Source organism: Salvelinus alpinus, chromosome 3, assembly GCF_045679555.1.
Source record: "Salvelinus alpinus chromosome 3, SLU_Salpinus.1, whole genome shotgun sequence".
Classification (NCBI taxonomy): Eukaryota; Metazoa; Chordata; class Actinopteri; order Salmoniformes; family Salmonidae; genus Salvelinus; species Salvelinus alpinus.
Genome location: NC_092088.1, coordinates 76,890,118 through 76,913,390, shown reverse-complemented (window position 1 = coordinate 76,913,390; position 23,273 = coordinate 76,890,118). Strand labels below are relative to the sequence as shown.

Here is a 23,273-nt window from a genome sequence, read left to right as displayed (position 1 = left end):
CAGTTGTTACTTTATCTGACATTGTCTCATTGTGGAGGTTTAAGAGAGAAGAAAGACTGCCTTACCTATTCTCTCGGTGCCTCTCTCTGTCCTTGGACTTCTTCTTGCTCTTCTTGGGTTTCTTGGCCCGACACTCCTCAGAGCTGTCCTTTCTCTCCTCTCTGTGAGGCTCGGGTCGTTTCTCCAGGGCTGGTCTGGCTGGGGAAAGGGCTGGGCGAGGTAGGGACTGACTGGGCTTGGTGCTGGAGCTCAGTGGGGTGGGCAGAGGGGTCTCCTGTGAAGGGTGGTAACCCCTCTCTTTACCTTCATCCCTCCACCTTGAGCGTCCATGAAGCTCCTCTCTGTGTGGGAGGCTGTGGTGGCTGTGCTCCCTCCTGTCCCTATTCCTGTCCTCTCTCGTTCTGTGGTGGTAATGGTGGTGACAGCGGTCCCTGTCCCTCTCTCTGGGGTGATAGCGTCGCTGTGAGAGGAATGCCTCAGACTCCCAGTTCCGGTGTCTGTCCCGGCTGAGCGAGCGGTCCCGGTACGACCGGTGGTAGTCTCTGTCTCGGTGGTCTCGCCGGTGCCGGTCTGAGTCATGGTCCCGGTTACGTTCACGGCTCCTGTCCCGGTGGTACCTATCCCCTTCTCCGTCTTTATCCCGGTCAGAAGAGTACAGCCGGTCTCGATCCCTATCGCGGTCCGAAGAATGTAGTCGGCCTTTCTCCTTATCCCGATCGGAAGAGTTCAACCTGCCTTTCTCCTCCCGATCGGAAGAGTTCAACCTGCCTTTCTCCTCCCGATCGGAAGAGTTCAACCTGCCGTTCTCCTCCCGATCAGAAGAGTACATCTGGTCTCTTCCCTCTTTGTAGCTGGGCTTTCCATCCAGCCCTGCAGCTGGGCTGTTCTGGGTCTCTATGACGTCCTCCCCAGGTCCCCTGTGTGGGGCTCCGAGGCCTTTCGTGGCTCCCAGGCCTGGTCCGGAGAGGGCTGGGGCGACTGGGGTACTGAGGGCGCGGGGGGTGGGCTGGAGGAATAAGACCCCAGGGTTGGAGCTGGATTCCCTCAAGGCGTCGGTAAGTGGTTTAGCTCCAACATCAGCCAATGAGGATGGAGGTTTAGCAGCGGTTGATGGTGCGTGGTGAGGGAGGGGGCCAGAGTGAGTTTTAGCCATTTTCTCTGGGGTGAGGGAGAGGCGGCTGTCGATGTCGGCACTGTGCAGGCCTTGAGAGGTGCTGGCCTGGCTGGGGGTGGCGCAATACACCTCTTTGCTGTAGAAAAACAACATTTCATGAATTACTGGATCTTCAAATCATCAAGCAAAGTGGATCAAAAGAAGAGGATTCACGCTCACCTTGGGCCACTGTGGTGAGCCTCCGCCCCATTAGACATGCTGGAACCCAAACCGGGCGACATCGCATGACCGTTACTGTGGATCTGCACAACAACACACACATAATGAGTACACAGGTGTTTGTGTGAATCCTTTTGCTAATGTGATTTGTGGAGTTCAGTGAAGTATTTAAAATGTGTGTCGACTGAGTATAGGTACCTTCTCAGGGTGTTTGATGTCATTGATGTTGTGGTGTCCGTTCTGGCTGAGTTTGGAGAAGCTGTTGGTCCCGTTACGGTGCATGGTAGCCTGACCGATGCCGTTGGTCTTGAGGGCCAGCACTCTGGGGACGGGGCCGTAGACGGTCTCTCCCTTCTTCCCGTTAATGTGAGGCTTAGCCGTGCCGTTCCCCAGACCACTGCCTCCCTCCTGGTCCGACTCCTCAGACGACTCCTGGCCGTACGGCACCAGGAACGACGCCCCGTGACCGTTTCTGTTACCGGAGGGAGTGCCGTTAACGTGGGGATCCCGGGGCGTAGACATGTCTGATGTAGACTGTGACGAAGAGGACGGCTGGACGTAAGAGGATGATGAGGGGCGGATCTGTTTGCCCTGACCGATGAAGAAGGAGAGCTTCTGGCGCTTGGCGGGGTCAGGGATGCCTGTGGGATGGCTGAGAGGATGGCTGAGAGGATGGGAGGAAGAGGTGGCGAGCGGGCTGTAGCTAGTCTTTCCCATGCTGCTGTCACTGCTGGTGCTGGGCTTAGAGCCAGAGGGGTAGTCACTTAGCGAGCCATTCCCATTGACGTGAAAGAGGTTCTTGGGGGGACACACACACACACATTGGTTACAGGCTCTTACTAAACATCTTGCCTCTGAACAGATTGTGCAAAAGCTGGTGTGTTTAGGCTGTACCTTGGCCATGTGTGGGGGCAGCTGTGGCCCTATGAAGCCAGTGTTGGTGTGCCGTGGCCCAATGTTGACCCGGGGTGTGAGGATGGGGCGGGGGGACGACTGGCCGAGGGGCCCCGGGGTCCGGCACATGTGATTGTAGTCCCCTCCGTTCTTCAGATCAGGTGACCTTGTGGCCAGAACAGGCAGCACCCATGACAGATCAAAAAACTCAACCACAAAGGGAAAACAACCTGCGCAGAACTGTTGCGTGGTCCAACACAATGCTTTAACATGCCAATATTTTACACCATTCAAACAACGCTCCCCTTGGTTGACAGGGTGTACAATACACAGTGAATGGGAGCTCACCTGATGTAGAAGAGGACGTAAGCCTGCTGGTTGAGGACTGACCTAATGTCACTGACCAACACAGAGGAGTCATTCAACTGGTACCACTGGCCATTGCTAGCCTGAAAGAGAGAGACTTATAAAACATGCATCACACTGACATACGTAAGTATTAACAATCCTTTATAGAAGACTGTAATCAAACATCTGGCTTACATAGAAGTGGTGAGAGGATTATTCACATGGGGGTTTGGGTTGTAGTCGTTAAGCTTTCTCTTTCATTGATTGTTCGTGAACCATCCTACTAGTGACTTCTGCCAATATTGGAGCTTACCTTGAAGTAGCAGTAGTAATACAGTGGGGAGAACAAGTATTTGGTACACTGCCGAATTTGCAGGTTTTCCTACTTACAAAGCATGTAGAGGTCTGTAATTTTTATCATGTGTGAGAGATGGAATCTAAAATAAAAATCCAGAAAATCACATTGTATGATTTTTAAGTAATTAATTTGCATTTTATTGCATGACATAAGTATTTGATCACCTACCAACCAGTAAGAATTCCGGCTCTCACAGACCTGTTAGTTTTTCTTTAAGAAGCTCTCCTGTTCTCCACTCATTACCTGTATTAACTGCACCTGTTTGAACTCGTTACCTGTATAAAAGACACCTGTCCACACACTCAATCAAGCAGACTCCAACCTCTCCACAATGGCCAAGACCAGAGAGCTGTGTAAGGACATCAGGGATAAAATTGTAGACCTGCACAAGGCTGGGAAGGGCTACAGGACAATAGGCAAGCAGCTTGGTGAGAAGGCAACAACTGTTGGCGCAATTATTAAAAAATGGAAGAAGTTCAAGATGACAGTCAATCACCCTCAGTCTGGGGCTCCATGCAAGATCTCACCTCGTGGGGCATCAATGATCATGAGGAAGGTGAGGGATCAGCCCAGAACTACACGGCAGGACTTAGTCAATGACCTGAAGAGAGCTGGGACCACAGTCTCAAAGAAAACCATTAGTAACACACTACGCCGTCATGAATTAAAATCCTGCAGCGCACGCAAGGTCCCCCTGCTCAAGCCAGCGCATGTCCAGGCCCGTCTGAAGTTTGCCAATGACCATCTGGATGATCCAGAGGAGGAATGGGAGAAGGTCATGTGGTCTGATGAGACAAAAATAGAGCTTTTTGGTCTAAACGCCACTGGCCGTGTTTGGAGGAAGAAGAAGGATGAGTACAACCCCAAGAACACCGTGAAGCATGGAGGTGGAAACATCATTCTTTGGGGATGCTTTTCTGCAAAGGGGACAGGACGACTGCACCGTATTGAGGGGAGGATGGATGGGGCCATGTATCGCGAGATCTTGGCCAACAACCTCCTTCCCTCAGTAAGAGCATTGAAGATGGGTCGTGGCTGGGTCTTCCAGCATGACAACGACCCGAAACACACAGCCAGGGCAACTAAGGAGTGGCTCCGTAAGAAGCATCTCAAGGTCCTGGAGTGGCCTAGCCAGTCTCCAGACCTGAACCCAATAGAAAATCTTTGGAGGGAGCTGAAAGTCCGTATTGGCCAGCGACAGCCCCGAAACCTGAAGGATCTGGAGAAGGTCTGTATGGAGGAGTGGGCCAAAATCCCTGCTGCAGTGTGCAAACCTGGAACTACAAGAAACGTATGATCTCTGTAATTGCAAACAAAGGTTTCTGTACCAAATATTAAGTTCTGCTTTTCTGATGTATCAAATAATTATGTCATGCAATAAAATGCAAATTAATTACTTAAAAATCATACAATGTGATTTTCTGGATTTTTGTTTTAGATTCCGTCTCTCACAGTTGAAGTGTACCTATGATAAAAACTACAGACCTCTACATGCTTTGTAAGTAGGAAAACCTGCAAAATTGGCAGTCTATCAAATACTTCTTCTCCCCACTGTATATATTAGGTTAGATGTTAGGGCTGACCTCAACAGTGTATTTTAGGAAGCCCTAAAATAGTGCATTCGGGAAAGTATTCAAACCAATCCCCTTTTTCCACTTTGTTACGTTACAGCCTTATTCCATTTTCAGGCCTCTCCAGAGATGTTCGATCCGGTTCAAGTCTGGGCTCTGGCTGGGCCACTCAAGGACATTCAGAGACTTATCCTGAAGTCACTCCTGCATCGTCTTGTCTGTGTGCTTAGGGTCGTTGTCCTGTTGGAAGGTGAACCAATCGCCCTAGTCTGAGGTCCTGAGCGCTCTATAGCAGGTTTTCATCAAGGATCGCTCTGTACTTTGCTCTGTTCATCTTTCCCTCAATACTAACTAGTCTCCCAGTCCCTGCTGCTGAAAAACATCCCCACAGCATGATGTTGCCACCACCATGCTTCACCGTAGGGATGGTGCCAGGTTTCCTTCAGATGTGACGCTTGGCATTCAGGCCAAAGAGTTCAATCTTGGTTTCATCAGACCAGAGAATCTTGTTACTCATGTTCTGAGAGTCCTTTAGGTGCCTTTTGGCAAACTCCAAGCAGGCTGTCATGTGCCCTTTACTGAGGAGTGGCTTCCGTCTGGCCACTCTACCATAAAGGCCTGATTTGGTGGAGTGCTGCAGAGATGGTTGTCCATCGGGAAGGTTCCCCCATCTTCACAGAGGAACTCTGGAGCTCTGTCAGAGTGACCATCGGGTTCTTGGTCACCTCCCCTGACCAAGTCCCTTCTCCCCCGATTGCTCAGTTTGGCCGGGCGGCCAGCTCTAGGAAGAGTCTTGGTGGTTCCAAACTTTTTCCACTTAAGAATGATGAGGCCACTGTGTTCTTGGGGACCTTCAATGCTGCAGAAATGTTTTGGTAACCTTTCCCAGATCTGTGTCTCAGATCTAGACGGCCAAATTCTTCGACCTCATGCCTTGGTTTTTGCTCTGACGTGCACTGTCAACTGTGGGACCTTATATAGACAGGTGTGTGCCTTTCCAAATCATGTCCAATCAATTGAACTTACCCCAGGTGGGCTCCAACGAAGTTGTAGAAACATCGAGGATGATGGGGCTCCCGAGTGGCGCAGTGGTCTAAAGCACTGCACCTCGGTGTTAGAGGTGTCACTACACTGGTTCGAATCTAGGTTGTATCACAACCAGCCATGATTGGGAGTCCTATAGGGCAGCGCACAATTGGCCCAGCGTCTTTGGCCATTGTAGGCCGTCATTTTAAATAAGAATGTGTTCTTAATGACTTGCCTAGTTAAATAAAGATAAAATTATCAATGGAAACAGGATGCACTGGAGCTCAACTTCGAGTCTCATAGCAAAGGGTCTGAATACTTATGTAGATAAAGGTGTTTAACTGTTACAAATAAAAACAGATTTTTCGTTTTGTCATTATGGGGTATTGTGTGTAGATCGAGTAAAAATCTATTTTAGAAAAAGGCTGTAACGTAATAATGTGGAAAAAGTCAAGGGGTCTGAATACACCGTATATTAGTGCTTACCTTGACGTAGCAGTAGTAGTGTCCAGCGTGGCAGCTGAAGCCAGAGTGCACCAGGACAGCATAGAGTACGTAGACCTGGGGCTCGCCGTGGGACTGAGACATGAAGGGACGCAGGTCTAGGCACTCGGCATACCTCACGTCCTAAAGGAGAGAAACAGGCAATGGCAGTGGAAATCTAGATAAAGATCTGTAAAAAACAACACTGATTTCCATGTACATTTTGCTGTCACTGACAATGTTTTCTGATGTCTTACCTTAGCGATCTTGCCCCCGTTGTAGTTGGCGAATCGCTTCAGTGAGATGGTGAGCACATTAGCGCTGCGGTGGATGGTGAATCTCTTAGAGGCTGGAACCATCTTCTTACACCTGCACAGACGGATCAGTTAGAAATACCAAAAACAAAACATGTAGAATTAGGTCACAATAACACTGGTTTAGGCAGCGTTATACTGTGATGGACAATAATAACACTGGTTTAGGCAGCGTTATACTGAGATGGACAATAATAACACTGGTTTAAGCAGCGTTATACTGAGATGGACAATAATAACACTGGTTTAGGCAGCGTTATACTGAGATGGACAATAACACTGGTTTAGGCAGCGTTATACTGAGATGGACAATAACACTGGTTTAGGCAGCGTTATACTGAGATGAACAATAAATGAATCCAGATCTACTCACTTAGCGCATCTGTAGGCATTCTCTCCATCTAGCTGCTCAGGCTTAACAAACTGTTCCAGAGCCTTTGTGATACTGGGAGCAGTCTGAAAGGTAACACGGGAGACAGTTGTCAATGATGCATTCTTAGCAAGACACAATGGTTGACAGGTTCCCCATTGTGCAGCATGATAGGCAGTTCACCGTTACCTTTATTTCCAAAGCAACATCCAAATAAGGGTCAAAGGTGTCAGAGACTGCTTTGCAGTTGAAACATTTTACTGTAAAAAGACAGACACAATTAGATCATCTTACCTATTAACACACGGCAGTCATCTAATGGTGTACAACATACAGCGAGAAAGTATAGAAATCAAACTTATTCAGCAGTTGTCACAGTGCTTTACAGATACAGTTGAAGTCGGAAGTTTACATACACTTAGGTTGGAGTCATTAAAACTCGTTTTCCAACTACACCACAAATTTCTTGTTAACAAACTATAGTTTTGGCAAGTCAGTTAGGCCATCTACTTTGTGCATGACACAAGTAATTTTTTCAACAATTGTTTACAGACAGATTATTTCACTTATAATTCACTGTATCACAATTCCAGTGGGTCAGAAGTTTACACACACTAAGTTGACTGTGCCTTTAAACAGCTTGGAAAATTCTATAAAATGATGTCATGGCTTTAGAAGCTTCTGATAGGCTAATTGACATCATTTGAGTCAATTGGAGGTGTACCTGTGGATGTATTTCAAGGCCTACCTTCAAACTCTGTGCCTCTTTGCTTGACATCATGGGAAAAAAAAAAAAAACAGCCAAGACCTCAGAAAAAATATTGTAGACCTCCACAAGTCTGGTTCATCCTTGGGAGCAATTTCCAAACGCCTGAAGGTACCACGTTCATCTGTACAAACAATAGTACGCAAGTATAAACACCATGGGACCATGCAGCCGTCATACCGCTCAGGAAGGAGACGTGTTCTGTCTCCTAGAGATGAACGTACTTTGGTGCAAAAAGTGCAAGTCAATTCCAGAACAACAGCAAAGGACCTTGTGAAGATGCTGGAGGAAACGGGTACAAAAGTATCTATATCCACAGTAAAACAAGGGAAAAGGGGGAGGCTTGTAAGCTGAAGAACACCATCCCAACCGTGAAGCACGGGGGTGGCAGTATCATGTTGTGGGGGTGCTTTGCTGCAGGAGGGACTGGTGCACTTCACAAAATAAATGGCATCATGAGGAAGGAAAATTATGTGAATATATTGAAGCAACATCAAGACATCAGTCAGGAAGTTAAAGCTTGGTCGCAAATGGGTCTTACAAATGGACAATGACCCCAAGCATACTTCCAAAGTTGTGGAAAGATGGCTTAAGGACAACAAAGTCAAGTTATTGGAGTGGCCATCACAAAGCCCTGACCTCAATCCTATAGAAGATTTGTGGGCAGAACTGAAAAAGCGTGTGCGAGCAAGGAGGAATGAGTCAAAATTCACCCTACTTATTGTGGGAAGCTTGTGGAAGGCTACCCAAAACATTTGATCCAAGTTAAAGGCAATGCTACCAAATACTAATTGAGTGTATGTAAACTTCTGACCCACTGGGAATGTGATGAAATAAATCACTACTATTATTCTGACATTTCACATTCTTAAAATAAAGTGGTGATCCTAAAACAGGGAATTTTTTACAAGGATTAAATGTCAGGAATAGTGAAAAATTTAGTTTAAATGTATTTGCTAAGGTGTATGTAAACCTCCGACTTCAACTGTACCTAGTCTAATACCCCAAAGAGCAAGCAACGCTCGTATCGGCTTCAGTAAGTGAAACATTTAAAGATTACACTAATAAGCCTACCTCTGGACCGTAGATACCCTCCAAAGACTTGATGGATGAAACTGGTTGCTTGCGTTTGCCTGTCCAATCTGTTGTAAAAGGAAACATCAAACCGTTAAAGATGCTTATCAGTGACTTCCAATAGCCTTAAGGGAAATTGCCTTTATGCGTATGCACAGGATCATATAAATCAAGATAGCCTTCATTTAATTTCTCATTGGGACAGCCCTTTGCGGAGCAACAGACAGCTGAGGAAATAGAGCAAAAGTAATTGCTGAGAGTAGAGGCAACATGTTGGGGGGCAGAATAGCCTTCCACTACACGGGAGGGGGATCCTAAAGTCAGTTAAGGGTCCCTGGTATATAGGAGATGGTCACTAAAACATGATATATTAATCATGTCTCACTCTGTGCTATACCTGAATGTGGGTCAGATGAGATGCAAGTCCAGAACAGTGCTTCCTAGTGGCTGAACACTGATTTCAGTGTAACACCTACTTGTTTAGAGGCAGGCAGGACTTTTGCATAGCGTCCACTGTGTACCGCAGGAACTCATGGGCGTCCTCTTGGCTGCCAAAGCGGAAATGCTTTGCAATCCCTGCACAGGTGTTATACAGAGGTGGGGAGGAAGACTCAATGAATGATAGACTTTAACCCTGTCAGTTTGCCCTACAAAAATGACAGCATCAACTATTTTTTTGGAGGGAAAACTATTTTGCTGACAAGGTTTCCCAGAATTCTGCACCTGTGATGCAGTCCCAACTCTCCTTCCATTTTTGGAGGGAAAAACTATTTTGCGGACATGTTATTTAGTTGTAATGGCTTTCAACACGCCTGAACAAAGACTTTCCTATCAACTTTGTGCTAAAGGGTTTCCCCCTCTGATTCCAAGTAAACACTACTTACGTTTGAGCTCGTTGAGGACTCCGATGGGCTTGATGACATTCCCAGAGTTGGCGAAGACCTGGGTGATGTGATTCTGCATTGTGCACATCATACAGAACCCAGGCTCATGACCTGAACATCAACACAGATGACGGTCAATCAGGTAATAGGTATTAAAGGTACAATGCATTTAAAGGTCTCAATAACAAATCATTTATCATTTCTGGGTAACAATTAAATACCTTAATGTGATTGTTTTCAATTAAACTGGTAAAAAAATGAATCAAAATAGCTTAACAAAAATCTATTTCTCAAGCAAGAATTTTGCTAGGATTGTCTGGGAGTGATCTGAGTGGGGAGGGAAAAACTAGCTGTTACTGGCAAAGATGTTTGGAACTCTTTCTAATTGGTCTATTAACTAATTTACCAGGCCAAAACACCATCCCACCAAAACAGGCTGAAATTTCAGGCAGTCTTTTCAAACAGCTCTTACACTTAGAGGGCAATATCATAATTTTCACAGTATTATTCCAACTTTTAGGCTGGAAATGTATATAAAACACATTAAAAGCTAGTTGACTGCACTTGGCCTTTAACCTGTTGAGGACAAGGGGGTGCTGTTTTCACTTTGAGAAAATCGTATGATTTTTAAACGGCCTCGTACTCAATTCTTGCTCGTACAATATGCATATTATTATTACTATTGGATAGAAAACAGTCTCTAGTTTCTAAAAACGTTTGAATTATTTCTCTACGTGAAACAGAACTCCTTTTACAGACCATTTCCTAACCGGAAGTGAGATTTCCAAAAGCGAACTCTCTCTTCAGGAGCTTGTCTATAAAAGGGCATGTCACTTATGACTGTAGAAACACGTCATACGCCTTCGCCTGGGTGTAATGCGGAAGTGAGAGAAAAAATCAGTTGATTATCTCGACCAGGGACTGAACACAACGTCTTGGACTGAGACGTGCGCACTTTTATTTATTTCCTGGGCGCGAAGTCTGACCTGTACTCGGCTCATTGAAGAACCTTTTTAAAGGTGAATATGATCTCTGGCTTCGATTTTCTTTGATACATGTCACAATATCATCTTAAAGTATGTTTTTTCAATATAGTTTAATTATATTATTGAAATTTATTCTGGACTTTAGACGTGATGCGACGCAAGAATTGGTTCAAGAACGAGAGGCTAGCAATGCTAGCTAATGGTGCTTGCTAATTCTGAGGGAAATCGTTCGTTATGGATCCAAATAAAGTCGGTTCTGAACAAAGGACCCCTTGGAGAACATTCTGATGGAAGATCCACAAAGATAAGGACCCAATTTGGGATGCTTTTTCATATATATCTGTCGAACTGTGCTATGCTACCGTTTGACTAGAAGCAATGCTGCTGTGTGCTAGCTATTGTAGTAAGCTAATATAACGATATATTGTGTTTTCGCTGTAAAACACTTCAAAAATCGGAAATATTGGCTCTGTTCACAAGATCTTATTCTTTCATTAGCTATCCACCATATATTGTTCTGAAATGTTTTATGATGTGTAATTAGTAGTTGACGTTGGTGTCTGTATTTTCTCTGGCTACTGCCGTGCGATTTCTGACTGTAGCTGTGATGGTGGCTATGATGGTAGCAGTAATGTAAAACTGATTTATAGCTAAAATATGCACATTTTTCGAACAAAACATAGATTTATTGTGTAACATGTTATAGGACTGTCATCTGAGGGAGTTTTTTCTAGGTTATTTAGGTTGGTTCTAGGTTGGTTCTAGGTTAGTTAGGTTAGCTACTTGCATGCTACCGTTGCTGTGAAAAACTGTCTGTCTGTCTTTTGTATTTGGTGGTGAACTAACATAAATATATGTGGTGTTCGCTGTAAAACACTCCAACAATCGGAAATATTGTCTGTATTCACAAGATATTTGTCTTTCATTAGCTATCCACCATATATTTGTCTGAAATGTTTTATGATGTGTAATTAGGTAGTTGGTGTCTGTATTTACTCTGGCTACTCCCGTGCGATTTCTGACTGTAGCTATGATGGTAGCAGTAATGTAAAACTGATTTATAGCTAAAATATGCAATTTTTTTGAACAAAACATAGATTTATTGTGTAACATGTTATAGGACTGTCATCTGAGGTAGTTTTTTCTAGGTTATTTAGGTTGGTTCTAGGTTGGTTCTAGGTTAGTTAGGTTAGCTACTTGCATGCTACCGTTGCTGTGAAACTGTCTGTCTGTCTTTTGTATTTGGTGGTGAACTAACATAAATATATGTGGTGTTTTCTCTGTAAAACATTTAAAAAATCGGACATGTTGGCTGGATTGACAAGATGTTTATCTTTCAAATGCTGTATTGGACTTGTTAAAACTCTTGAGAATACAGGGGGTAATATTTTCGCATTAGCATAATTTGCTCTACAGATTAAACTGCCTCTTATTCAATTATTGCTCTTACTATATGCATATGAATCATACCATTGGAAAGAAAACAATCCCTAGTTTCTAAATCCGTTTCAATTTTGTCTCTGAGTGATACAGAAGTCATTCAACAGCACTTTCCATGACCAAGAACATAAAATCAAGATGTTTATGCTGGCTTCAAAGCTCTGCCTATATATGGTCGTGCCCCCTATGACCAGAAACACACCACATTCGCCTTCCTCTGGTTGTCAAGATGACGTCAGAGGAGAAATTCTTTGTTTATCTGGGACTGACGTGAAATAGGACCCATTTCTTTGGCGTGACCGACAACTTCCGGACATCTTAATTTTCCAATTTGAGCTGCGTTGGTGTACTGTTTTGCTGGCGTTATGTATGCAAACTATCTCCGTGTCGAATTTTGTTTGATACATGTGACCATATCATCGTAATGTATGTTTTTTCAATATAGTTTAATCAGATTATTTGAATTTTTCCGGGAGTTTTTCGGTGTACCGTTGTCGGATTGTATTTACGTTTGAGAAATTCGTGCCACTCGACCGGTACCTGTGCTAAATGGAGTGGGCAAGGAAGAATTCTGAACGGAACCAACGACTCATCTTGACAAAGGACACTTTGATCAACATTCTGATGAAAGATCAGCCATAGTAAGACCCAATTTACGATTTTATATCATATCTGTTGTGCATGTGAACTGGACGTGGGCGCCTAGCCGAATCTGCCTGGTAAAAATATCGTGTCCTCCGCTAACGTGGTTAGCTAATAGATTTACATATTCTGTCTTCCCTGTAAAACATTTTAAAAATCTGAAATGGTGGCTTTATTCACAAGACCTGTATCTTTCATCTGGTGTCTTGGACTTGTGATTTAATGATATTTAGATGCTACAAGTTACTTGTGACGCTATGCTAGCTGTGCTAATCAGTGGGGTGAGTTGGGGGGTGCTACCGGATCAGGGTTGGTGACTCGTGAGAAGTTAATGTGTGAAAGTTAAATATTTCAATTTTGTTTTTTGAATTTGCCGCTCTGCCTTTTCAATGGAATGTGGGAGGAGTGCCGCTAGCGGCACCCGTGGCCTCAACAGGTTTTAAAGGGATACTTTGGGATTTTGGCAATGAAGCCCTTTTATCTACTTCCCCGGAGTCAGATGAACGGCATGAAGGAAGTTAGAAGTAGTTTTGTGAGCCAATGCTAACTATCATTAGCGCAATCACAAAGTTTATACCATAGAGTTTTGGTGCAGGTATAGCCAACTAGCGAAAAAATAATGCTGTAAAATATATCGTAAAAATAATATCCCGATATGTATTATTTTTCTTTTTTTACCCCATCACTAATTGCCAAAGCCCCAAGTATCCCTTGAAGCAAACAACCAACATACAGTGCCCAGAAAGTATTCACACCCCTTGACTTATTCCACATTTTACGTTACAGCCCGAATTCAAAATTGATTATTTTGATTTCTCTCACCCATCTACACACAATACCCCATAATAAAAAGTTAACATGGTTTTTGAATTTGTAGCAAATTTATTGAAAATGAAATAGAAAATAAATCGAATTTACATAAATCTTCGCACCCCTGAGTCAATACTTTGTAGAAGCACCTTTGGCGGCGATTACAGCTTTGAGTCATCTTGAATATGTCTGTCAACTTTTGGGATTTTCTCCCATTTTTTTCTTGCAAATGTTCTCAAGCTATGTTAAGTTAGATGGGGAGCGGCGGTGATCAGCAACCCTCAAGTCTTTCCACAGATTTTCAATAGGATTCAACTCTAGGCTTTGGCTGGGCCACTCAATGACTTTCAAATTCTTGTTCTGAAGCCATTCCAGCATGGCTTTGGCTGTCTGCTTGGGGTTATTGTCCTGTTGGAATGTACATCTTCGCCCCCAGTCTGAGGTCGTTTGCACTCTGAAGCAGGTTCTTAGTAAAGGGTTTGCCTGTATTTGGCGCCATTCATTGTTCCCGCTATCCTTACCAGTCTCCCAGTCGCTGAATAGCATCACCATAGCATGATGCTGCTACCACCATGCTTCACAGTAGGGATGGTGTTAGACGGGTGATGAGCTGTGCCTGGTTTTCTCCAGACATAGCGCTTTGCATTCAGGCCAAATAGTTCAATTTTTGTCTCATCAGACCACAGAATCTTTTGCCTTATGATCTCGGTTTCACACTCCAGGTGTGCTGTCATGTAGAGACTGTTGTCCTTCTGGCAGATTCTCCCATCTCAGCCAAGGAACTCTGTAGTTCTGTCAGTGGTCATTGGGTTCTTGGTCACCTCCCCGACCAAGGTCCTTCTTGCCCGGTTGCTCAGTTCGGCCGGACGGCCAGCTCTAGGCAGTCTGTATAGTTCCATATTTTTTCAAATTCCCAATGATGGAGACCACTGTGCTCTTGGAAACATTCAACACTCAAGAAATTGTTATATACCCTTCCCCAGATATATAGTACCAGTCAAAAGTTTGGACACACCTGCTCTTTCAAGGGTTTTTCTTTCTTTACATTGTAGAATAATAGTGAAGACCTCAAAACTATGAAATAACACATATGGAATCACGTAGTAACCAAAAAAGTGTTAAACAAATCAAAAAATATTCTAAATTTGAAATTCTTCAAATAGCCACCCTTTGCCTTAACTTCTCTTGGGTAGGGGGCAGCATTCAGAATTTTGGATGAAAAGCATGCCCAAATTAAACTCCCAGCTACTCATCCCCAGAAGATATGCATATTATTAGTAGATTTGGATAGAAAACTCTGAAGTTTCTAAAACTGTTTGAATCATGTCTGTGAGTATAACAGAACTTATTTAGCAGGTGAAACCCTGAGGACAAACCATTCAGAATTTTTTTTCTTTGAGGTCACTCTCTTTTCAATGAGTTTTCATTGGGAAACCAGATTTCTAAGGGACCTTCTTGCAGTTCCTACCGCTTCCACTGGATGTCAAGTCTTTAGAAATTGGTTGAGGTTATTCCTTTGTGTAATGAAGAAGTACGGCCATCTTGAAGGAGGGTCACTCGAAATGTCCTGTTTGTTACAAGCGCATGACCAGAAAGCTAGCTACAGTTGGTTTTAATCCTGTATTGAACACAGATCATCCCGTCTTCAATTTGATTGATTATTTACGTTAAAAAATACCTAAAGTTGTATTACAAAAGTAGTTTGACATTTTTTGGCAAAGTTTACAGGTAACCTTTGAGATATTTTGTGGTCACGTTTCACAATTTGAACCGGTGTTTTTCTGGATCAAACACGCCAAATAAATTGACATTTTGGATATATATCGACAGAATTAATTGAACAAAAGGACCATTTGTGATGTTTATGGGACATATTGGAGTGCCAACAACAGAAGCTCGTCAAAGGTAAGGCATGAATTATATTTTTATTTCTGCGTTTTGTGTCGCGCCTGCAGGGTTGAAATATGCTTCTCTCTGTTTACAATGGTGCTATCCTCAGATAATAGCATCGTTTGCTTTCGCCGAAAAGCCTATTTGAATTCTGACATGTTGGCTGGATTCACAACCAGTGTAGCTTTAATTTGGTATCTTTCATGTGTAATTGAATGAAAGCGTGATTTTTTTTTATAGTAATTTTTTTTGAATTTGGCGCTCTGCATTTTCTGTCTTTTTGCCAAATGAGACAGTAGCATCCCGCCTAAACTCAGATTTTTGGATATAAATATTTACTTTACCGAACAAAACATACATGTATTGTGTAACATGAAGTCCTATGAGTGTCATCTGATGATCATCAAACGTTAGTGATTAATTTTATCTCTTTCTGCTTTTTGTTACTCCTCTCTTTGGCTGGAAAAATGGCTGTCTTTTTCTGTGACTTGGCTCTAACCTAACATAATCTTTTGGTGTGCTTTCGTCGTAAAACCTTTTTGAAATCGGACACTTTGGCTGGATTTACAACAAGTGTATCTTTAAAATGGTGTGAAATACTTGTATATTTGAGGAATTTAAATTATGGGATTTCTGTTTTAAATTTGGCGCCCTGCAGTTTCACTGGGTGTTGACGAGGTGGGACGCTACCGTCCAAGATAACCTAGTGAGGTTAATGACAGCTTTGCACACTCTTGGCATTCTCTCAACCAGCTTCATGAGGTAGTCACCTGGAATGCATTTCAATTAACAAGTGTGCCTTGTTAAAAGTTCATTTGTGGAATTTCTTTCCTTAATGCATTTGAGTCAGTTGTTTTGTGACAAGGTAGGGTTAGTATACAGAAGATAGCCCTACTTGGTAAAAGACCATGCCCATATTATGGCAAGAACAGCTCAAAAAGGCAAAGAGAAATGACAGTCCATTACATTACTTTAAGGTCAGTCAATCTGTATAATTTCAAGAACTTTGAAAGTTACTTCAAGTGCATTTGCAAAAACCATCAAGCGCTATGAAACTGGCTCTCATGAGGACCCCCACAGAAAAGGAAGACCCAGAGTCACTTCTGCTGCAGAGGATAAGTTCATTAGAGTTAACTGCACCTCAGATTGCAGCCCAAATAAAATGCTTCACAGAGTTCAGTAACACACACACATCTCAACATCAACTGTTCAGAGGAGACTGCGTGAATCAAGCCTTCATGGTCAAATTGCTGCAAAGAAACCACTACTAAAAGGACATCAATAAGAAGAATAGACTTGCTTGGGCCAAGAAACACGAGCAATGGACATTAAACACGTGGAAATCTGTCCTTTGGTCTGATGAGTCCAAATTTGCGATTTTTGGTTCCAACTGTCGTATCTTTGTGAGACGCAAAGTACGTGAACGGATGATCTCCGCATGTGTGGTTCCCACCGTGAAGCATGGAGGAGGTGTAATGGTGCATTCCTGGTGACACTCAGTGATTTATTTAAAATTCAATACACACTTAACCAGCATGGCTACCACAGCATTCATAGTTTTGATGTCTTCACTATTATTCTACAATGTAGAAAATAGTAAAAAATTAAGAAAAACCCTTGAATGAGTAGGTTCCCAAACTTTTGACTGGTACTGTATGCCTCATCACAATTCTATGTCAGAGATCTACAGAGTTCCTTGGACTTAATGGTATAGTTTCTGCTCTGACATGCACTGTTAACTGTGGTACCTTATGTATGAATTCATACATAACACAACGTGGAATAAATCAAGTGGTATGAATACTTTCTGAAGTCTCGGTTTGTCGAATATTACTTATTTTCTTTCTCTTTCTAACCTTCTCCTGCTATGAAAATGTAACAACAGAGCCCCTGGTTCTATTACCCACATACATGTTTTAGAGTGCTCCCGGGACAGCATGTAGTTAGTGAGGGGAGCGGTATAGGTGAGACACTGCAGAGCTGAGTTGAGGAAGCAGGTGTTTCCCAGGTTCTGGAGACCTGATCCAATGCGGTGGACCTGGTTCCACTTCAGGCTGAGCCGCTCGGCTGGGAACAGCACCTTCTGGGGCAGGGCGATGCCGTCCCCACTGGTCAGCACCACTGCAAAGGGGAAGGGGAAAGAAATGGTCAAATACATACTGAAAGCCATGACAAAAGGAGTGTTGCCAGGTAGATAACCCAGTGGGAATAAATCTCTGAAGGTCATCTAAGGAAAAGTTTGTTTTTGACTGCGTCCAACTTCAAGGCAACTTCAGTCACTTATGAGAAGAGATGTGGGAAACGACAGCTACTCAACTCAGCACTCTCTGTATGGAGAGGCTTGAAATACAGTGCATTTAGAAAGTATTCAGACCCCTTGACCTTTTCCAATTTGTTACGTTACAGCCTTATTCTAAAATGGATTAAATTATTTCCCCCCTCATCAATCCACACACGACTCCATAATGACAAAGCAAAAATATGTTTAGATTTTTTTTTCTCATGACATTTACATACAGTGGGGAGAACAAGTATTTGATACACTGCTGATTTTGCAGGTTTTCCTACTTACAAAGCATGTAGAGGTCTGTAATTTTTATCATAGGTACACTTCAACTGTGAGAGAAGGAATCTAAAACAAAAATCCAGAAAATCACATTGTATGATTTTTAAGTAATTAATTTGCATTTTATTGCATGACATAAGTATTTGATACATCAGAAAAGCAGAACTGAATATTTGGTACAGAAACCTTAGTTTGCAATTACAGAGATCATACGTTTCCTGTAGTTCTTGACCAGGTTTGCACACACTGCAGCAGGGATTTTGGCCCACTCCTCCATACAGACCTTCTCCAGATCCTTCAGGTTTCCGGGCTGTCGCTGGGCAATACGGACTTTCGGCTCCCTCCAAAGATTTTCTATTGGGTTCAGGTCTGGAGACTGGCTAGGCCACTCCAGGACCTTGAGATGCTTCTTACGGAGCCACTCCTTAGTTGCCCTGGCTGTGTGTTTCGGGTCGTTGTCATGCTGGAAGACCCAGCCACGACCCATCTTCAATACTCTTACTGAGGGAAGGAGGTTGTTGGTCAAGATCTCGCGATACATGGCCCCATCCATCCTCCCCTCAATACGGTGCAGTCGTCCTGTCCCCTTTGCAGAAAAGCATCCCCAAAGAATGATGTTTCCACCTCCATGCTTCACGGTTGGGATGGTGTTCTTGGGGTTGTACTCATCCTTCTATTCCTCCAAACACGGCGAGTGGAGTTTAGAGCAAAAAGCTCTATTTTTGTCTCATCAGACCACATGACCTTCTCCCATTCCTCCTCTGGATCATCCAGATGGTCATTGGCAAACTTCAGACGGGCCTGGACATGCGCTGGCTTGAGCAGGGGGACCTTGCGTGCGCTGCAGGATTTTAATCCATGACGGCGTAGTGTGTTACTAATGGTTTTCTTTGAGACTGTGGTCCCAGCTCTCTTCAGGTCATTGACCAGGTCCTGCCGTGTAGTTCTGGGCTGATCCCTCACATTCCTCATGATCATTGATGCCCCACGAGGTGAGATCTTGCATGGAGCCCCAGACCGAGGGTGATTGACCGTCATCTTGAACTTCTTCCATTTTCTAATAATTGTGCCAACAGTTGTTGCCTTCCCACCAAGCTGCTTGGCTATTGTCCTGTAGCCCATCCCAGCCTTGTACAGGTCTACAATTTATCCCTGATGTCCTTACACAGCTCTCTGGTCTTGGCCATTGTGGAGAGGTTGGAGTCTGTTTGATTGAGTGTGTGGACAGGTGTCTTTTATACAGGTAACGAGTTCAAACAGGTACAGTTAATACAGGTAATGAGTGGAGAACAGGAGGGCTTCTTAAAGAAAAACTAACAGGTCTGTGAGAGCCGGAATTCTTACTGGTTGGTAGGTGATCAAATACTTATGTCATGCAATAAAATGCAAATTAATTACTTAAAAATCATACAATGTGATTTTCTGGATTTTTGTTTTAGATTCCGTCTCTCACAGTTGAAGTGTACCTATGATAAAAATGACAGACCTCTACATGCTTTGTAAGTAGGAAAACCTGCAAAATCGGCAGTGTATCAAATACTTGTTCTCCCCACTGTAAGTATTCAGACCCTTTACTCAGTACTTTTGAAGCAGCGATTACAACCTTGAGTCTTCTTGGATATGATGCTACAAGCTTGGCACACCTGTTTTTGGGGAGTTTCTCCCATTCTTCTCTGCAGATCCTCTCAAGCTTTGTCAGGTTGGATGGGAAGCATCGCTGCACAGCTATTTTCTGGTCGCACCAGAGATGTTCGATCCGGTTCAAGTCCGGGCTCTGGCTGGGTCACTCAAAGATATTCAGAGACTTGTCCCGAAGCCACTCCTGCGTTGTCCTGGCTGTGTGCTTAGGGCCATTGTCCTGTTAGAAGGTGAACCATAGCCCCAGTCTGAGGTCCTGAGCAGGTTTTCGTCAAGGATCTCCCTGTACTTTGTGCCATTCATCTTTGCCTTGATCCTGACTAGTCTCCCATTCCCTGCTGCTTAAAAACACCCCCACAACACGATGCTGCCACCCACATGCTTCACCGTAGGGATGGTGACAGGTTTCCTACAGACGTGACGCTTGGCATTCAGGCTAAAGAGTTAAATCCTGGTTTCATCAGAACAGAGAATCTTGATTCTCTTGGTCTGAGAGTCCTTTAAGTGCCTTTTGGCAAACCCCAAGCAGGCTGTCATGTGCCTTTTAATGAGGAGTGGTTCCGCCTGGCCAAGCTACCATAAAGGCCTGATTGGTGGAGTGCTGCAGAGATGGTTGTCCTTCTGGAAGGTTCTCCCACAGAGGAACTCTAGAGCTCTGTCAGAGTGACCATCGGGTTCTTGGTCACCTCCCTGACCAAGGCCCTTCTTTCCCGATTGGCCGGGTGGCAAGCTCTAGGAAGAGTCTTGGTGGTTCCAAACTTGGTGGTTCATTTCAAGAATGATGGAGGCCACTGTGTTCTTGGGGACCTTCAATGCTGCAGAATGTTTTGGTACCCTTCCCCAGATCTGTGCCTCGACACAATCCAGTCCCGGAGCTCTACGGACAATTCTTGTCAACTGTGGGACCTTGTATAGACAGGTGTGTGAGCCTTTCCAAATCATACCAATCAAGTTGTAGAAACATCAAGGATGACCAATGTAAATAGGATGCACCTGAGCTCAACTTCCAGTCTCATAGCAAAGGGTCTGAATACTTATGTAAATAAGGTATGATTTATATTTTTTATAAATAAAAAATTATACAAACCTGTTTTAGCTTTGTCATTATGGGTTATTGTGTATATATTGATGAGGGAAAAAAATTATAATCCATTTGAGAATAAGTCTAACATAACAAAATGTGGAGAAAGATATGAAGATGGCGCTGGAGGGGATAACCAACCATGCTATCTTGTTTGTTTTTTCACGTTGTTTGTAACTTGTTTTGTACATAATGTTGCTGCTACCGTCTCTTATGACCGAAAAGAGCTTCTTGACATCAGAACCTTGATTTCTCACCTCAGATTAGACAGAGTTTTTCTTCAATGAGTCAGACGGGAGGGAGATACTACAGACACCCGACCAAGCCCAGATCCCCATCATTTGCTGGAGAAGGTAACTGAGGTTTCGCGGAAAAAGATCAGGGTGCCTTGTGAGGATCAGGTGACAAGTGGCTTATCTGCCTTTGCCTTCCGTCCTGCTAGCTAACGTTCAATCGCTGGAAAATGGGACGAACTGAAAGCACGTATATCCTACCAACGGGACATTAAAAACTATAATATCTTATGTTTCACTGAGTCGTGGCTGAACGACGACATACAGCTGGTGGGTTATACAATATCTATCGGCAGGATAGAACAGCAGCCTCTGGTAAGACACAGGGCGGGGGCCTATGCATATATGTTAACAGCTGGTGCACGATATCTAAGGAAGTCTCGAGGTTTTGCTCGACTGAGGTAGAGTATCTCATGATAAGCTGTAGATCACACTATCTACCTAGAGAGTTAATCTGCGGACTCTCCTTCACCGCAGCCAACGTGAGTAAAACATTTAAACGTGTTAACCCTCGCAAGGCTGCCGGCCCAGACGGCATCCCTAGCCGCGTCCTCATGCGCAGACCAGCTGGCTGGTGTGTTTACAGACATATTCAATCAATTCCTATCAGCGTCTGCTGTTCCCACATTCTTCAAGAGGGCCACCATTGTTCCTGTTCCCAAGAAAGCTAAGGTAACTGAGCTAAATGACTATCGCCCCGTAGCACTCACTTCCATCATCATGAAGTGCTTTGAGAGTCTAATCAAGGATCATATCACCTCCACCCTACCTGACACCCTAGACCCACTCCAATTTGCTTACCGCCCCAATAGGTCCACAGACGACGCAATCACATTGCCCTAACCCATGTAAGAATGCTGTTCATCGACTACAGCTCAGGATTTAACACCATAGTACCCTCCAAACTTGACATTTAGCTCCATAGGTCGCGACCCGGCCCAATGGAGTCCTGGACTTTCTGACGAGCCGCCCCCAGGTGGTGAGGGTGGGAAACAACATCTCCACCCCACTGATCCTCAACACTGGGGTCCCACAAGGGTGCGTTCTCAGCCCTCTCCTGTACTCCCTGTTCACCCATGACTGCGTGGCCATGCACGCCTCCAACTCAATCATCAAGTTTGCAGACGACAATACAGTGGTAGGCTTGATTACCAACAACGACGAGGCGGCCCACAAGGAGGAGGTGAGGGCCCTCAGAGTGTGGTGTCAGGAAAATAACCTCACACTCAACGTCAACAAAACAAAGGAGATGATCGTGGACTTCAGGAAACAGCAGAGGGAGCACCCCCCTATCCACATCAACGGGACAGTAGTGGAGAAGGTGGAAAGTTAAGTTCTTCGGCGTACACATCACAGATGAACTGAGAAGGTCCACCCACACAGCGTGGTGAAGAAGGCGCAGCAGCACCTCTTCAACCTCAGGAGGCTGAAGAAATTTGGCTTGTCACCAAAAACACTCAAACTTTTACAGATGCACAATCGAGAGCATCCTGTCGGGCTGTATCACCGCCTGGTACGGCAACTGCTCCGGCAACAACCGCAAGGCTCTCCAGAGGGTAGTGAGCTCTGCACAACGCATCACCGGGGGCAAACTACCTGCCCTCCAGGACACCTACACCACCCGATATCATAGGAAGGCCAAAAAGATCATCAAGGACAACAACCACCCGAGCCACTGCCTGTTCACCACGCTATCATCCAGAAGGCGAGGTCAGTACAGGTGCATCAAAGCTGGGACCGAGAGACTGAAAAACAGCTTCTATCTCAAGGCCATCAGACTGTTAAACAGCCATCACTAACATTGAGTGGCTGCTGCCAACATACTGACTCAAATTTCTAGCCACTTTAATAATTCATTATTGGATGTAATAAATGTATCACTAGTCACTTTAAACAATGCCACTTTATATAATGTTTACATACCCTACATTACTCATCTAATATGTATATACTGTACTCTATACCATCTACTGCATCTTGCCTATGCCGTTCGGCCATCGCTCATCCATATATGTACATATTCTTATTCATTCCTTTACACTTGTGTGTGTATAAGGTAGTTGTGAAATTGTTAGATATTAATGCATGGTCGGAACTAGAAGCACAAGCATTTCACTACACTCGCATTACCATGTGTATGTGACCAATAAAATTGGATTTTGTATTTTTTGTAGCTGTCAACATGCTGGCACTATAACCGCACTCAATGTGCTGTATACTGCCATAAACAAACAGGAAAACACTCATCCAGAGGCGGTGTTCCTAGTGGCCGTGGACTTTAATGCAGGCAAACTTAAATCCTTTTTACATAAGCATGTTAAATTTGCAACCAGAGGGGGACAAAATCTAGACCACCTTTACTCCACACACAGAGACGCGTACAAAGCTCTCCCTCGCCCTCCATTTGGCAAATCTGACCATAATTCTATCCTCCTGATTCTTGTTTACAAGCAACAATTAAAGCAGGAAGCACCAGTGACTCGGTCTATAAAAAAGTGGTCAGATG

At 44.1% G+C, this 23,273-nt stretch overlaps 1 protein-coding gene across 5 annotated transcripts in view; it reads right to left on the bottom strand.

Annotated features, from left to right (window-relative positions):
- Positions 1 to 23,273, bottom strand: part of LOC139571365 (ubiquitin carboxyl-terminal hydrolase 42-like) — a 41,849-nt gene that overhangs the window by 9,157 nt on the left and 9,419 nt on the right. For 3 of the 5 annotated variants that reach the window (XM_071394168.1, XM_071394165.1, XM_071394166.1), the window contains exons 3-15: positions 17,101 to 17,310; positions 9,422 to 9,532; positions 9,014 to 9,113; positions 8,538 to 8,605; positions 6,887 to 6,957; positions 6,701 to 6,783; positions 6,271 to 6,382; positions 6,017 to 6,157; positions 2,576 to 2,676; positions 2,228 to 2,393; positions 1,532 to 2,131; positions 1,334 to 1,416; positions 66 to 1,250 (exon numbers count right to left, since the gene is read on the bottom strand). In XM_071394168.1, the coding sequence (XP_071250269.1) occupies positions 66 to 1,250; positions 1,334 to 1,416; positions 1,532 to 2,131; positions 2,228 to 2,393; positions 2,576 to 2,676; positions 6,017 to 6,157; positions 6,271 to 6,382; positions 6,701 to 6,783; positions 6,887 to 6,957; positions 8,538 to 8,605; positions 9,014 to 9,113; positions 9,422 to 9,532; positions 17,101 to 17,310 (3,031 nt within the window). The remainder of the gene's footprint in view (positions 1 to 65; positions 1,251 to 1,333; positions 1,417 to 1,531; positions 2,132 to 2,227; positions 2,394 to 2,575; positions 2,677 to 6,016; positions 6,158 to 6,270; positions 6,383 to 6,700; positions 6,784 to 6,886; positions 6,958 to 8,537; positions 8,606 to 9,013; positions 9,114 to 9,421; positions 9,533 to 17,100; positions 17,311 to 23,273) is intronic. The other 2 variants (XM_071394169.1, XM_071394170.1) reach the window with 2 other exon arrangements.